The sequence below is a fragment of the Calidris pugnax genome, unplaced genomic scaffold, assembly GCF_001431845.1.
Source record: "Calidris pugnax isolate Ruff unplaced genomic scaffold, ASM143184v1 scaffold42, whole genome shotgun sequence".
Taxonomy (NCBI): Eukaryota; Metazoa; Chordata; class Aves; order Charadriiformes; family Scolopacidae; genus Calidris; species Calidris pugnax.
In genome coordinates this window covers 5150006-5166118 of record NW_015090920.1, presented here as the reverse complement: position 1 = coordinate 5166118, position 16113 = coordinate 5150006, and the positions used below count along the sequence as shown (strand labels likewise).

The following is a 16113-nucleotide window of genomic DNA, read 5'->3' as shown; positions in this document are numbered from 1 at the left end:
TACAATTAGACAGATCAACATTTCTGGTTTTAATTTAATGCAGAGAGTATGATAATTACTGTTATTCTGTTCTGAATTATATCCCTAAATTTCCATATAAAGTGGTCACGGTAAAACAGCATGAATTTGTTTTCAATTATCGGAGTATAGAATTTGTTGTAGGTTGGTTCATTTTACATAAGCACTGTCAAATTTGCTATGTGTCACCATACATCCTCTTTTTTTTCCCTCTCTCAGCAGAAAAAAAAAAGAAAAGTCTTTCAGCTCATTTTAAAGTGCTGTAGACTTTTTTGTGGACATTTATGAAAAGTCTTAATTTAGCAGCCCAGGGAGATCTTTGCACCATAGTAAGATTTTTATTTTTCCATAGCGTATTTTTATCGTTTGCAATGATTAAAGCAGCAGTGATTGGCTGAAATGTCATGCCATATAAAAGCAACTTAAATATTGAATTCTAATTCTTAAACTCTTTTGACAAGTCTCTGCCGTTAGATCTGTATTTTAACGAAAAAGGAAACATTTATGAAAAAGTGCTACTGAAAAAGGAAGATGAGTTTTATATACAGAGTCAAGGTATAAGAAAACCAGGTATAAGCTGTCTGATTAAAGCATTGGTAGAACAGTAAATCCCTAATGAGTTATCATAATGTCATGTATTATAATCATCGTGTCATGTATTTGTGAATGTTAATGTAATGTAGTCTGTTCTCTTTGGGGTATCATCTGAGCCAATGTCACTGGGCTGCCCCCTGAAAGAGAACTGTAAAATTTGCCTTTTTCACAGAAGTGGCATGGAAAGGTGGGTAAAGCTTAGAAGCAACAGAAAGAAGGGGAAAAAAGACAAAGGTCATCAGGTCTATTCTCCCTATTAACGAAAGGTTTCCATGGTCAGTAAATTTCGTAGCACTTACTGCATTCTCCTTCACTTGAAGGAAGCTTTCTTGCTTTACTAGAAGGCTAATTCTAGCACACAATAGACCTCGAACCCATGCAGCTGAAAAGCTGTCAGGAGAAGACAGTCCATAGCGGAAGAATGCTGAAGAGGAAAAGCATAGGATATGCCAAATAAATAAATAAATACCAGAAAGTGGAGGCGTGCCAGGGAAATAAGAAGGAGCATGCTTATTTTTTACCTTCCCTTAGTGGCCTCCGCTGGTGAACCACTCACTGAATTGCTTGTGGAATGTAAAGCTTCCTTGAAAATAAATCCAGCTGGGGACAGAGGTGGAATCACCACCTGTGTTCCCAGAGGATGAATGCTGCTTAGAGCTCAAGAGGCCTCTGTGGTGCAGGAAAGTGTGTAATTCACACCTCCTTGAGCCAGCTTTACTGAATGCAATAATCATCTGGTCTTTATTTGAATCTCCCTCTTCCGGGACTGATTTCCACTGTCTTCTGTTATTCCCATTCTCCTAAAGTAGTGCAGTACATAAAGTTTCTCAGTCCAGATGCAGACCTCACATGGGCTCATGGCCACCTCCTTGCAAGCACACTCGCGGTCATATGTCACTCTGCCCAGAACCTCTCAATTATTGGCTGACTCTTGGCAGCCTCACAGCTTTTAGCTGCTTCTAACCAATAATTGGGAGAGTTGTCAAAGCAGGATTCATGTCTTACTAGAAGAGTGTGAAGGAGGCAAGCTGTGGGCTTGGGTTGGGTTGGTATCTGCATTTATAAATTTCATATACTTTCTTTAGGAGGATGGGAAGAAAGACTTGTATTATCAGGGGATGAGGATTGTCATTTAGATTAAAGTCTTGCCCAGCAGAACAGCAAAATCTAGAGTTGAGGAATTAAAAAAAAAATAAGTACAGAGGAGTAGGACTAGAAGTGAAAGGTCCTGCATTTAGTGGCTGGTATCTTCAAAGGACTATGAAGGTAAGGAAAAGAAAAAATGACAGAGGCCATGTCAAAATTTTGGCTTTGCTGCAACAGAAGAAGAAAAAAAAGAATTAGGTTTTAAGTTCCAGTGCTCTCTTTAGATCTCAAACCCTTTTCATTTATCTCTGCTCAAGTTACGACCACTCCAGAGTTCTTTTGCTGGATAATTATGCTGCATAATAAATACGTATGTGTAAAGGTACTCTGACTTTTCCCTAAGTGCAGAGAAGTCCCATTCAAAATCCCTGCAGAGCTGGTCCTATCAATCACCTTCTTACTACCTTTTGATAGGTCTCACTTTTGGGCCCACTGGGCACTAAAGGAGCAGGACATCATGGTTTTATTGTGAGTTCAGTTGTCCTGTAAAAAAATGAGCATTTAAATATTACTGCAAACATCAGAGCAGAGAACTTTGTGACGGGTGCACTTTGGCCACCAGTGATTTTCAGCCAAATCCTGCCCTGCCCGTAACTGAACCAAAACCACTTCTAACTTCAGTAGGATTTGTGCTTAAATCTCAAGTAACAGTGTAGCCCTCTAAGTATTTTTCCTATACAAATTTAATTGTAAAGCATTCCTGTATCTAACAGCGTTTTTTAAGTGAAGTATTAAAATAGGGTGTTAAAATCAGTGAAAAATATTGAAAATGTTTTTTAAAAATCCTTAGATAACTGCAAAGCCCTTTATAAATGAGAAAAAATAAATAATGAAGCTTTGCAGCAGAACAGCAAAAAGGAAATAGTTTGGAGATAGGGTCTAGTATGCCTACTATACTGAGCCATGACATCAGTGTAATTATTTTTCCCTAAGGTAAATGTCTTATGTTACAAATTCTTCCCTTGCCAGGGGCCCCAGGCCCCACAGATGTTCAGATAGCAACGCGCTTGAGTTCTCAACACCCAAGAGGTCTCTAGGAGCTCTATTCCTATCCCATACCTACAGCCCCAATCAATTGCTGCTTTTCTCGTCGGGTGTTTGTTGTCCCCTTTCACCTGCCAGAGGCTCTTCCCCCTTTGTGTTTCTCAAAATGGTCAATGAGGCTTTGAGAGGCAAGGTGTGCCCTTGCAGCAGACCTTTTGCTGGTTTCTACTTCTGCTGCACTCGAGTTTCTCTCCTGTGCCGGGGCCAGATTTCCAAAACATGTCGATTAAGCAAACGCTTCCTGCTGGGAAAAATACCTGACATTGATCTGCAGCCCTACAGTAAGATCCGGTAAAGGAAGGTTCAAATAAGCAGAGATTCTTTTGGGATCTCCTAATTAGAAATCCCTTTCTGAAGAGTTCATATGGTTCTGCCTGATAAGAAATTCTAGATGTTTCGTGACCCCTTCCCCCATGTTTTTTACAAGTCAAACTCCTTAAGATCAAACGCATGGTAATGCATATTAGTTATGGTATTTATTACATAGGAAATAAACTAAATTAAGAGTGATCATACCACCTCAACATGTTCCCCAGCATTTGCTCTATAATAATAGATGAAAACAAATTATATAAAGACATTGCATTAGAGTTAATAATTTAAGTCACAAATGACCATTGAATATACTTATTTTAAGCACAGCTTTTAAAAAAGGTTGCTACTCATTTCCAATATGAGAGTGGGATTGTCCAGATGAAAAAAGCTGTTAATTATAAATACCATTGCATTAGAGTTAATAATTTAAGTCACAAAAGACCATTGAATATACCTACTTTAAGCACATACCGCTATTTTATATGAGTAAGTGAATTGTGAAAGCAATTTTAAAGGGAAACTCGGAATCTGCTACCTATATTGTTTACTATTAAGCCACAGAGAGTAATGGAAATAAATGGTCATGTCTGGTTTTGCTTACAAAAATTAATTACTACTAAGGTTACATAATTATGGGTCATGCTTACAATATGATTTATTTAAAATGAAATATTTAACAATATTAGTTAAGGTATTCCCATGTAATTCTCTATATTTACTATAGGAAATAATACACATGTATTGACGTAATGAAATGGCAGCATGTCTTAAAAATAAATGCAGCAGCATATGTTTCTGTATTATAGAAAAAGTGTAATACTTAATAATATAATGATACTTCTGTCTATAATATGAGAGATATACCAGAGTACATTTGGAAACACAGATTGGAAGTAGAGCCCACTTCTTAGGAGTGCTTATGTGAAAATAGTACCTTTCTATAAAAATCCAGTATTCACATTCAAGAATTATTCCTTTTGGTGTTAGTCAAACTACAAAGTGGATCGTGTTGTGCAGTTGTTTCAGATTTTTATAAGTGTAAATATATTACAACAGAAACTACAATGCAAAAAGAAATATTAAAAATATATTTCAGTTGAGAACACTTACTGGTGTAATATACTTTTAGAACTGACATAATGTACCTAACCAACCATTTAAAAATGGAAAGTAAAGAAACACTTTAAGTTTAATGCATACGATTAATCTTTACTTGGCTTTGTACTGACTTAAGATAATATAATTCCCATTAAATTATTTTCATGCTTGTGGTCCTCAACTAGAGGAAGCCGTTTTCAAAGGAATCTTTTTTATTTCATGGAACTCCTTAGCTGAAACCTATAACCTGGCCCAAGGAAAATCAGGAAAATTTGAACCGAGTGTAGTATTAGTGCAAAACATGCCATTACTCGGGGTAGAAGATGGGAGTGTTCAATCTAAAAAGCTGCAGACATTGGAAGCCTGAGCTTCCAGGTTTAGTTACAATAGACATTTCACATCAGCCCCTGTCCACAGTATGTTTAGGTAATTAACACTCATTTCAGCCAACCATCATTCTTTGTCTTCAACAGATATCCCAAAGGAATACAAAGATCTGTCTCATTCTTCTCGCCCTTCCTTATACAACTGACAAATGTTAATGGTTAGTCCATCAAACTGTGTAGTGCAGAATGTCATACAAGCCACTCTGTCATCTACAGTTTGTTGGTGCTGGTTTCATCTAAGGGGAAACTCAAAAAGAAAAGGATGTCAAGAAGTTAATAAGCTGCCAAGAGAAAGATATAGGTATTTGATACACGGTGTCTACAAGACAAGGCTATAAAGCCTGGGATGCAGGTTTCACGTTAGACCTCAAAAGTCCATTGATAAAAAATAAAAGTGAGGGTTATTCCACAGGGAAAATCTGAAATTTTGAAATTTGGTACATAATGATTCAGTTTGACAGTACCAAAATGACTGCTTGTAAGGGATTTTGCTGGATATCTCTCCATTTACCCCACAAGATAAAAGAGATAACACAACAGAAAACTATATACTTTCTGGCACCACGGAGATCATTTCAAAAGCTATGGAAGCTGTGGCAGTGGTTTAATTGGAAACCACAGGTTTGCCAGTTAACAATAAAGCTGAAAGTACACGTGAACGATTGTTTTGCAAAACCAGAAGAAGTAAGTATGGAAAAACTCCGTTGGATTTCTAGTTGACAACAAGCCAACTAATGACTTGATGCTGCTCCAATGTCAGTATCTTAGAGGGATAGTTCCAAAGTTTTTATTAAATGCAAAAGTAATAAACTTTTTAGAACAAAGTACGACTGGCTGTCTTTGAAAAACAGAAAGCAGGATGACTTTTAGGAAGTAATAGATGAATCCTACAAAGTAAGTAATATATTGCAGTCTAGTAGAATCACACAAGACAGCAATTAGTAGAAATACTGGCCTGATGCTATGAATACAATTTGCCAAACTTACTACCTTGCAGACCCCGTGTTTCATTCATTTGTCAAATTCTTACTTCGTGTGTACTTCCTTAAAAGCTCTTAATTTAATTTTCACCTGTTTATGCTTTCAACAACTTCACTTTCACACTACGACTGCTCCCATGACATCAAGGGCTAAATAAAATCTTCAGCTTAGTAACAAAAAAAAAAAAAAAGATCTTTTCTTACTAATACTTTCAGTAACTCACCTTGAATGGCAGCCCTAGTGTGATTCATTGACATTCCTGGGCTCTTAAATGAGTTGAACCCATCTCTCAGGAGAAGAAATAGGACTGTCTTTGTCTGGGCACAACAGACAGAATCATTCATCAGGAATCTTTGAAATATGCCTTACTGTTCCCAAAGCAACTGATTTTCCTCCCTTCGCTTCAGACTTTTATCAGAGCAACTTGGTCAAAACTCTTAGGAACTCATACAATAATATCTACAATCAGTTCAGACTCGGCTGCAGAATTATTTTTGGCTTGTAAAGGAGAAGGAGTGAGATTACCAGTCCCTTCATCCATGATGACTGCAACTGATTTGGCAGCTCTAACTAGACTTTCAAAACTAACCTCTCTGATAAACCCCTGAAACTAAATTTTTCTAGCAAACAAACTAGCAAATTTTGGCTGCCTCCAAATTAGCAGGATCCAGATTTCATTGTGCTTATCTCTTTGTGTGGAAATCTCTTGACCTATTTACATCTCCAGTTCTGACTCAGGTTTCTCTTTGGTGGTTGTGATTAAAAAGGAAGTACGGCAATCACGTTGAATTAAAATAAATTAAAGCTGTGCACTTTCCCAATTAGACCTTTTGTGGGACATCTTTCAACAGGAAGACAGACCCATCCATCACTCTGAATTGCAAATACACTTTAAAAGCTTATAATTTAAAATTTCATAATTAGTTATCATGGGTGTGGTTAGAGTTGCAAAACGTTGTCTCCTTATGGGTGCAGAGCTGGAGCACTTGAATCTACAACAGTCACTTAGTTTTGAAAGGCTGGCAAACCCTGAGTTAAACTCCAAAACAACTATCAGCTTGTGAATAATCACATATATAAATTGAATTTGAATTGTTAATTATGTACTCTGTTTATTTCCATGCCTCAGCTTCTCTCCTTTGTATTACCTCAAGAGCAACAAATGAATCTATGGCTTATTCTTCATTTACACAAATACAATTTTAGGCATAGTAATATTACATACATTTTTAGAAGCCAAAGAGAAAATTGCTTTCTATTTTAGTAGACAGGGTATTTGCATTGTCACAGTACATTACGTGGGTTTGATGCTCAGCATATAACTGTACTAATCTTTGTGGCAAACATAGTAACAAAAGAAAGTTGTTCGGAGATTTTTCTATTTTTATTTTCAAAAATAACAAAACCCTTTCCATGGAAGGACCACATGTAAAACTATGGTTTCTCTGCACACAGGCCAAGGCTGCTTATTACCTACAGTATACTAGCTATGATGAACAGACCACCATAGTTGTGACAACTGATGTTGCTGCCTCCAGGGTAAAACAAAGGTTTACATATTACACAAGCAATTTAACTGTTTTCTAAACATATTGCCAAGACAGTGGGAGTTGGCAGCCAGCACTGTGTTTTAGGTTTTGGATACTTGGATTAGAAGTGACTGCTGATTATAGACCTTTTTATTTGTCTTCTACGAATTACAAGCAACCTAGTAACCCAGCAAAGAATCCTTCACAGCACTTAAACTTGTCTTCATGGCTTCCCGAAGATTACATACACAAATCACTCCACAAAAGTGGCGTAAGAGACTTGTGCATAGATAACTACATAAGACAATTGTCTTGTTCTAACTCTTAAAGACTTCCCCAAAGTGAAATGTTTTATAATCCTTTTTGTGCAGTAGTCAGGAAAGAAATAAAAGAGTTTGGGCAAAGATTATCCACAAGAAAGAAACTTTTTTTTTTTGGGTTCCAGCTGAAACACAATAAAGAACATAATTAACTTCACAATTCTTTGTGTTTTTCATTTGACTGCAGGGAGGAGATGAAAGAGGACTGTTAAGCCTTGCATTCCATCCCAATTACAAGAAAAATGGAAAGCTGTATGTGTCTTATACCACCAACCAAGAACGGTGGGCTATTGGACCTCATGACCACATCCTTAGGGTTGTAGAATACACAGTATCCAGGTATCAGTAGAAGTCTAAAATTCACAAATTCTGAATTTCTCAGCAATCTTTTCATTTTAATATTTCCCATTTCTAAAATGAACTATCAGATTTACAATGTGTATACTTGGGCACTTGCAGAAAAAATACTGCTGATTTTATTTCAAACAGTAGTTCTGGAATGCCAGTAAGTACACTGGTTTATTCTTTTTAAGACTTTTTTTATTTATTCTGTCATTTTTTAATTATAGTTGTTTCCTACTTATTGTGCATAGGCAGCAAGATATTTTTTTGTGAATGCTGGAAAATTGAAATTTCTCAGAAATAATTGTTTGACGTTTTTCTGCCAAGTTACAACATCCACGTCTTAAAGTAAAATTTGAATGACTCAATTTTATTTTTAGAAAGAAGAGCAACGATAACGAATTGTGAAAACTGTGTTCATATCTTTATATTACAGGAAAAATCCACACCAAGTTGATATGAGAACAGCAAGAGTCTTTTTAGAAGTAGCAGAACTACACCGAAAACACCTAGGAGGACAGCTTCTGTTTGGCCCAGATGGTTTCCTGTACATTTTTCTTGGAGATGGCATGATCACTCTAGATGACATGGAGGAGATGGACGGTTTAAGGTACAAAATCTACCAATGGATAGACTTCTATTATTGTCTTCTGGTATTTGAGGTCAGAATCAAAAGTGTCCATCAGTTGCCAGGACAAATCTCACTCCCCCTTCCTTTACTACCTATTTCCCCTAGTTTCAGTGCTTGGGTTTAGCAAACTGCTGATTTTCAGAACAGTCTTATTGCTTAAATATATCTTTTTGTAATTGTGTGCTATCAAAGCATTTAAATATTGGATCCCTCACCAGCAGATGCAATTGTATTTAAGCACAGGTTAGACTTCTTTGTTCCAAACTATTATTCCATGAAGAAGGCAATTTATTGAGCAAACATCCTAAAAACACAGGTTAGACTTCTTTGTTCCAAACTATTCCATGAAGAAGGCAATTTATTGACCAAACATCCTAAAAGAGTTTCTACACAGACCAGAGTCAACAACAACACAGTATCACTTAGGAAAATGCCTAGAGAACATATGAAGCAATCCTGCTTTGGTTCCACCTGTACAATTTTCTCAACCTGCCTTTTCCCTCTGTTTCATTATGCTTGGTTAGAGCTGCAACATCTACCTTAATTTAGAGAAAGTGTGGTACTGAGCTTTTACAGACCTAAAAGGAGTTTCTCTGCTCGAAGGCCTCTTTGGCTCAGCAGAGCCTCAGGTGCTCCTGCCCCTTGCAGTGAGGACATAGGTGAAACCCAGACCAGAGAGCAATTCTAATACTTAGTTTTAAATTAACGTAAAACAAGGGGAGACTGAAACAGATTCACGATGAAGAAAGGAATCAGTTTAAAATATCACATCTATTCATGTTTGTAAAAAGAGTTTTGATGCTCTTCTACATTCTTGTCCTTCTCCGTTCCTCCATCACAATCATGAATGTAAGGCAAAAGATTTTAGTAATACCAACATCTCCATTCAACCAATACAATTACCTTCTTTTCTTTTTTTGTTTTTAATTAATGTACAATTAACTTTGTATGGTACTGTGACTAGATACCATTGAATTCAAGAGCAGGATTCAAAGTGTTACCAAAAAGCATCTTGTAACTACATGGTGATTATATCCATAGTTACCCTAGAGGAGGTACAGTATAAAAGAGTTGATAGTCTTATATTTGAAGCCATAAACCAATGATGATTTATGGAAAGTTGCTCTTATTTTCAAGTTGCTTCCCAACAGCTTTCTCAGAGGCATTCTAGTATGCACATAGCAAGGCAACAGAATGGCCAAACTGAATCTCTGATAGGTTCTGCTACTATTTTTTGACTTGCATGTACCATAAAACCCATCTAGATGTGATTATTCAGTAAAGTGGGTGGTTTATTTTGCTGGTTCACTGCAGTATTACACGGATTAAATCTACCAGTAAAATACTTTTAAAAACCAATTATTTTATCTTCCAACTTTCTCAGTGATTTTACAGGTTCTGTATTGCGTCTTGACGTAAATACTGACCTCTGCAATGTCCCCTATTCCATACCACGGAGCAACCCACATTTTAATAGCACAAACCAACCTCCTGAGATTTTTGCACATGGACTCCACAATCCAGGCCGGTAAGTAAGTTACAGTTAAACTGAATTACTCTGGAGCAGATACTGTTATCAACCAGAAATCTTCTATACAATCAGATAATAAAATTTTAGTAATAAAGGCACTAGTGAACTTTTTAAAACTTCCACTCCTCCACCTGCACAAAAGTGTCCCAGTCAGAAACTTCCCCAGCAAAGGGCAAGGAGAAAAGAATTCACGACTATTGACTATTTCTGTCATTCTGAAATGACAGACAATAAGTACAGGACTTAGGGTTTTAGGAATAATAAAATTATTACCTTTATGAAAGAAAAGAACTTAAAGCAGAGAGTGGGTAAAATGCAGCTGAGATGGGAATCTGAGAAATTAGAGCAGTAGAATCTTGACTGAGAAAAAAAAAAGGCGCATGGAAAACAAACGAGAACATCTGGTGATATCTAAACAATAACAAGGAGGAGAACAATGCTTTAACTAAACAAAACATAATTCAGCAAATTAGGTGGGTGGTAGAACTGAAGTGACATTTAAAGTCATGGTTTGAAAAAATTCAGAAAGTCAAGTTGTTCAGATAAGGAGTTGATTCTTGGCCTTTTTAACAGGCCAAATTCTTACACCATATAAGTCGACTCACTCAGCTTGGTTAAAGCACTATTCATTTCAGGTGCTGCATTTCAGCAGAGTACATTTTATCACTAGGAGAAAATAGTTTTACTTCACATTACATGAAAAATGGTGCAGGGATGGGAAAGGTATATTATCTCTTATATACACATCTGACACACTCCTCAGATGTTTTGGCTCAGTATGAAATAGGTCCCTCAAATGAGTAGGCACCACAAAGAAACAATAACCTTGCAAAATATGATGCTTCATACTATTGATAGAGGATCATTCATTATGAGCTTATTATCTCACAGATTTTCTTGTATTTTTTGTTTTACAGGTGTGCTGTGGACCGCCACCCAACAGATGTAAACATCAATTTAACTATACTTTGCTCAGATTCCAATGGAAAGAACAGATCTTCAGCAAGAATCTTACAAATAATAAAGGGTAAAGACTATGGTAAGTTCCAGCGAGGGTAAAGCTACTGGGAACAGTCGGGGTTTATTTTATGCCCATGGAATAACAACTAGAAAGCAGAAAAAAGTAGATAAGGGACTGACCACACAGGGCATGATAGGTAACTTGCTGCATAGATAGGATAGGTAACCTACAAAAGACTGAACTATTAAAAGTATGGTACAAGCAGATAAAAGATACAAGACAAAACAAAACTTAAGTGACTCAACTTTGTTCTTGTTGGTGTAGAATATCGTGTAAATAAGATCTAAGAAATATGCCAGTTGCTAGTCTGTCAAAGATCTCACTGTTGCTGCATATGATGGCTCATAAAGAAAAGATTTTGGAGTATCAGGAAGTGATGAAAATGTATTCTTAGTCATTCACAAATAACCTTTTAAGATACAGAATGGAAACCTCATGTAATGTGCCTCCTATAATGGAAAAAGTGAAATGGACGACAACAGACCACAACCAAACAGGGAAATGACTGAGCTTTGTTTAAATTTTACTGAAAATTAAAAACATAGAAAAATGCACTGTGCTGCTACTTCATAATAAATGACTAGTTTAGATGAGATTGCAAAAAGATAGACATACTCAATTAGGGACTTAAAATTTTGAAGTGTTTCATGTGCTCTCTGAATCAGTATGATTGTCAATCAGAGTTTTAGTTTAACGTTTAACTCTGATGCTCACCAAGATCTCTTCCTAGTTCAGGCAAGCCGGGTGACAGTTACTCTGAGCTATCATTTGGCTTGGCTGACCATTTAACAGCTCGTAAATTCATGGTGGTAAAAGGTGATAAATGCCAAAGGTGTGTAAAGACATCAAAAACCGGTCTGTCTCCTGGAACATGGCATTTTCTGATTTTATTCACAACCCTACTTCTCCAACCTGTACTTTACTTAAAAGCAAAGCAGCTGTGCTGGCTAGTACAATAGTGTAATGCAATTGTTCTACTTTAGTCATTGCATGTATTTTCTGTGTTCATTTTATAAAAGCCAAACCAAAGAATAATATTTGGTAAACCACTGCTCCAATGGAATTTTGACTGCATCTCTATTGCAGAGTAAACTAAGCAATATTGTGTCTACCCAGAACATCTTGCCAATATTAATACTAGGCTACGGGTCAATTGCTTCAATAAAAAGAGCTCATCCTCCTTTTCTCCCAGATAAACTTTCAGCTCTTACTCTTGCAGGATAATCTGGGAAATTCACTTATCAAAGACTTGCAGGTAGCCCTCTGACTTAAAAAAAAAACAAACCTTCCTATTAAAAACAAGGTATATTGACGGTGGCTTTAATTTAAAATTATGTAGTTAGCATGTCAAGTTGAGCCTATTTTTGCACTAAGCAGTATTTGATTGCATGAATAGGAACATTTACACTGAAACTTCCTCGAAGACATTATTTGATATGACTGAACTCTGCAGTTTTAAAAAAAAAAAAAAAAAAAAAGGAAAAAAAATGTGTAGGAACTGAAACTACAACAGCAGCATAAAATAAAATACCATAAGAATCTATGGCCAGCAATACTAGGGTTTTATGGGACGTAACACATATACAATGTTTAAAACTCTGATTTTGAAAGAGTTTCTCAAACCACTGAAAAGCTTTGAAAGCAAGTTCTGCTGAAAATCACTGGAATTTCTGCTCTTAGATACTGGAAGGACTTTCCAGTGAAGGGGGTTTCATTGTATTCCTGAAGTTCAGGAGGGCCGTTCTGCAGACTGTATTGACACATAAAAGTTAATAGCAGTAATCACATCAACATCAATGAAAATCCAACCTAATCCTTATATTCTTCCAGCCTGTGCACTTGGAAGAAAGCAATTATAGCCTCTCCTATCTAAATCCCTAACCGATTGTTTCACAAACAGCTTTTGTTGTAATTTTTTGATTTTTTAATGTTTCATTTCCGGCAACACATCTTGAATTTTGCGGAATATTTAAACAGAGTTAACCTCTTTCCTTGAAGTAATAACATTTTCATAAATGTGAATCAAAATATGAAACTGCATATGATCTAATGCTACGGTAGTTCCTTTTTAGAAAGTGAGCCTTCACTTTTAGAATTCAAACCATTCAGCAGTGGATCCTTGGTTGGTGGATTTGTCTACAGAGGCTGCCAGTCTGAAAGACTCTATGGAAGTTACGTGTTTGGAGACCGCAACGGGTAGGTTTCTTACAACTCACTCTTAAACAAAAATGCATATAAGGTATATTTAGTCATTGAGCTTCCTGTATAAAGGAACACCAACAGTCTTGTATAGCATGTTGCTTTGCCAATTTAGAGGTGTGATAATGCAGATTAAATTCTAGATTTGGAAATAAAATAGCACAGCATTCTAAGGAATGGCAACATATAAGGTATATTTAGTCATTGAGCTTCCTGTATAAAGGAACACCAACAGTCTTGTATAGCATGTTGCTTTGCCAATTTAGAGGTGTGATAATGCAGATTAAATTCTAGATTTGGAAATAAAATAGCACAGCATTCTAATAAGGAATGGCAACGTGTAACGTATCTGATCCCTGGAATAATGTATAGGCAAAGACACTCAAGGCACTCTAAGAGTTTTAGTTCTACAAACACTTGTATGCATCATTTACATTATAATGGGAAGAAATTTTAATTGTGGAACTGTTTCCCAAACAGGTCTAACTGGTAAGGTTTTTACAGCTTTTGGGGTTTTATGGAAACATCACTGACGGAGCAAAATGATTTTTTTTAATTAATGAATGGGTATAGTTTTCCCGTGCCAAATAGCTCAGTATTCACAAATGGCTATATAGTATAGCTTGAACCCAATTTTGGAATGTTTGAATGACAGGAAGGGAAATGCTGTTCTTTATAAGCATCTGAAAATTAGCAGGCAGGAAATCATAAGATGAACTGTACAGAGATATCTATGGAGCTACTTGCAAGTGTTTACTTATTTATCTGGACAGTGAAAACTCTCTATTCAAAATGTAATATAACAATTTGCTTTATGTGTTTTTGGATATAGAAATTTTTTAACACTGCAACAGAGTCCTGCAACCAAACAGTGGCAAGAGAAACCCCTCTGTCTTGGCAACACTGGTTCATGTAGAGGTTTCTTTTCAGGCCCTGTCTTGGGATTTGGTGAAGACGAATTAGGTAAATAGAAAAAATGTTATTAAATCATAAACCTTATCGGTAATGTCTGCTGAACTATTCAAAATTATAGTAAATGTTTAAAAAGAAGAAATCTAAAAACTGTCTTTCCTTTGCCAAAGCTTTCTACACTGCTCTCAGCTCACCTTATCAGTCTTGTAAGAACCGAGAAGAGAATGGGTTGTTGGAAGGGCAAAGGTCCTTACTGTCTCTCACGTTCTGTGAACTGTGTCACTCACTGTGACACCTTGTGTCATGGACTTGCTTTTATCCCCAACATTACAGACCTAATAGGAAAAGATGCTGCATGAGCAGGCCAATCCCCCTCTTCTCCCTCCCCAATTTTATTGGTTTTAACCAATTCTATACAGTATGAAACAAAAACCATTCATGATAAAGTATCTTTCACATTTTAGCATCAATTTGGGGAAAGTGCTTGTTTAAATTTTCAAATAGCAATGATTCTGTTACATATTTCAGTGATGAGTATTTCTTCTGAAGCTTTCTTAACCTCATCCTGCAAATACAGCTAGATTGCAAAAGTCATGTTTTTGACATCTTAGAAAACTAATTTATTGCACTGGTTTCTTCAACAGGTGAGATTTACATATTATCAAGCAGTAAAAGTATGACACAGCCTCACAGTGGAAAACTCTACAAGATCATTGACCCAAAAAGGTGAGCATCCCATTTCTCACTAAGATCAGTCTTCCCTTCAACAGGTTAAAACCCAAAAGATAAATGTAGTTCTTTCCAGGTAGCTGAATTACACAATACTGACATTCAATAAGAAGGGAAATTCTCGACACAGAGGTCTTCCTAAAAGCAAATGTACACCAGCAGCAAGCAGAATAGATTCACTAAAAGTAACCACTGTCTCATAGAAAATGAATGTCAGAACAACAGAGGTATAACCAACACTAACTTCTGGAAATCTTTACTCTTCAACATTATGCCAAGTGCTGCCCGCTTTTCCACCTAGATTCACATTCTTGCATGTTTCCATAGAAGCATAGACATATTTAATGTGGAACCATATGGACCAGTACAGGTAAAAAAGATGCTCCTGGTAGTTCTGAAGCCAAATGACTTTTAAGTACCAAAGAGGTTACGCAGCATCAATCTCTCCCAAACATCTCTTCTGTTGTACAGGATATACCACAAAAGGAGAATAACACAGAGGACTGAATCCTCAGTTAGTGAGTGTCACTGTTCACTAGTTCTCACCATCCCTCCATCCCCCTGCATTTACCTGTCTCTCCCTGCAGAGGTTTGGAGCACCTTCTGTCCTTGGGCTGTGTGCCAAAACCACACTGAATTCTTTCACAGTTCTCAAAGCACCGTTTCCAAAAGGCTTATAAATCCCACTCAAATGATTTATGAGGCACAGAATTAATGTGATTGGTTTAATTATTTAGACTAATTTAAGAGTTGTAAAATGAGGATAAATGAAAATTATCAAACCCAGAGTTTCTTGAGATGTGATCATTTTCAGTTCTTTGCAGAGCAGCTAGAACTATGAAAATATTAGGGAATCTGGAAGGACTGCAAAAAGCGAGTCCTCAACATGACCCAGGGGCCCCAGCAACAGTAAGAGAAGATGACTAGCAGGTACTCACTTCAGCTGGAGAAACAGCATTTTCTTCATGATGGATCTTGCTGCTTTATCAGCCCAAGCCTGTGGCATGTAAAGGTACCACATCCACCCTGCAAAAGCAGCAGCAATTAACACAAAATGAAAAGGCCAACAGCAATGAAGTTTGTCGTAGTAATTACTTTGACCCCATCATACCCTGCAAGAGCAACTGCCTGTTTGTTCAGCATCTACTTCAGCGTGTTTCCCCATTAGCATCACATACAGTCAGGCTCACATTTTTCATTTTGCTGTCGGCTATTTAAGAGAGGAATTTATTTTCTTGTCAGAATTTAAATTCTAAAAATTATTATTAGTGCAACAAGGCAAGTTAGTTCAATAATAAATTCATTAAATAGGATGCA

At 36.6% G+C, this 16113-nt stretch overlaps 1 protein-coding gene across 1 annotated transcript in view; it reads left to right on the top strand.

Annotated features, from left to right (window-relative positions):
• Nucleotides 1-16113, top strand: part of HHIP (hedgehog interacting protein) — an 81610-nt gene that overhangs the window by 42017 nt on the left and 23480 nt on the right. Inside the window, exons 5-11 of the mRNA XM_014950095.1 lie at nucleotides 7619-7770; nucleotides 8210-8383; nucleotides 9789-9932; nucleotides 10853-10974; nucleotides 13029-13152; nucleotides 13988-14118; nucleotides 14712-14793. Of these exons, the coding sequence (XP_014805581.1) occupies nucleotides 7619-7770; nucleotides 8210-8383; nucleotides 9789-9932; nucleotides 10853-10974; nucleotides 13029-13152; nucleotides 13988-14118; nucleotides 14712-14793 (929 nt within the window). The remainder of the gene's footprint in view (nucleotides 1-7618; nucleotides 7771-8209; nucleotides 8384-9788; nucleotides 9933-10852; nucleotides 10975-13028; nucleotides 13153-13987; nucleotides 14119-14711; nucleotides 14794-16113) is intronic.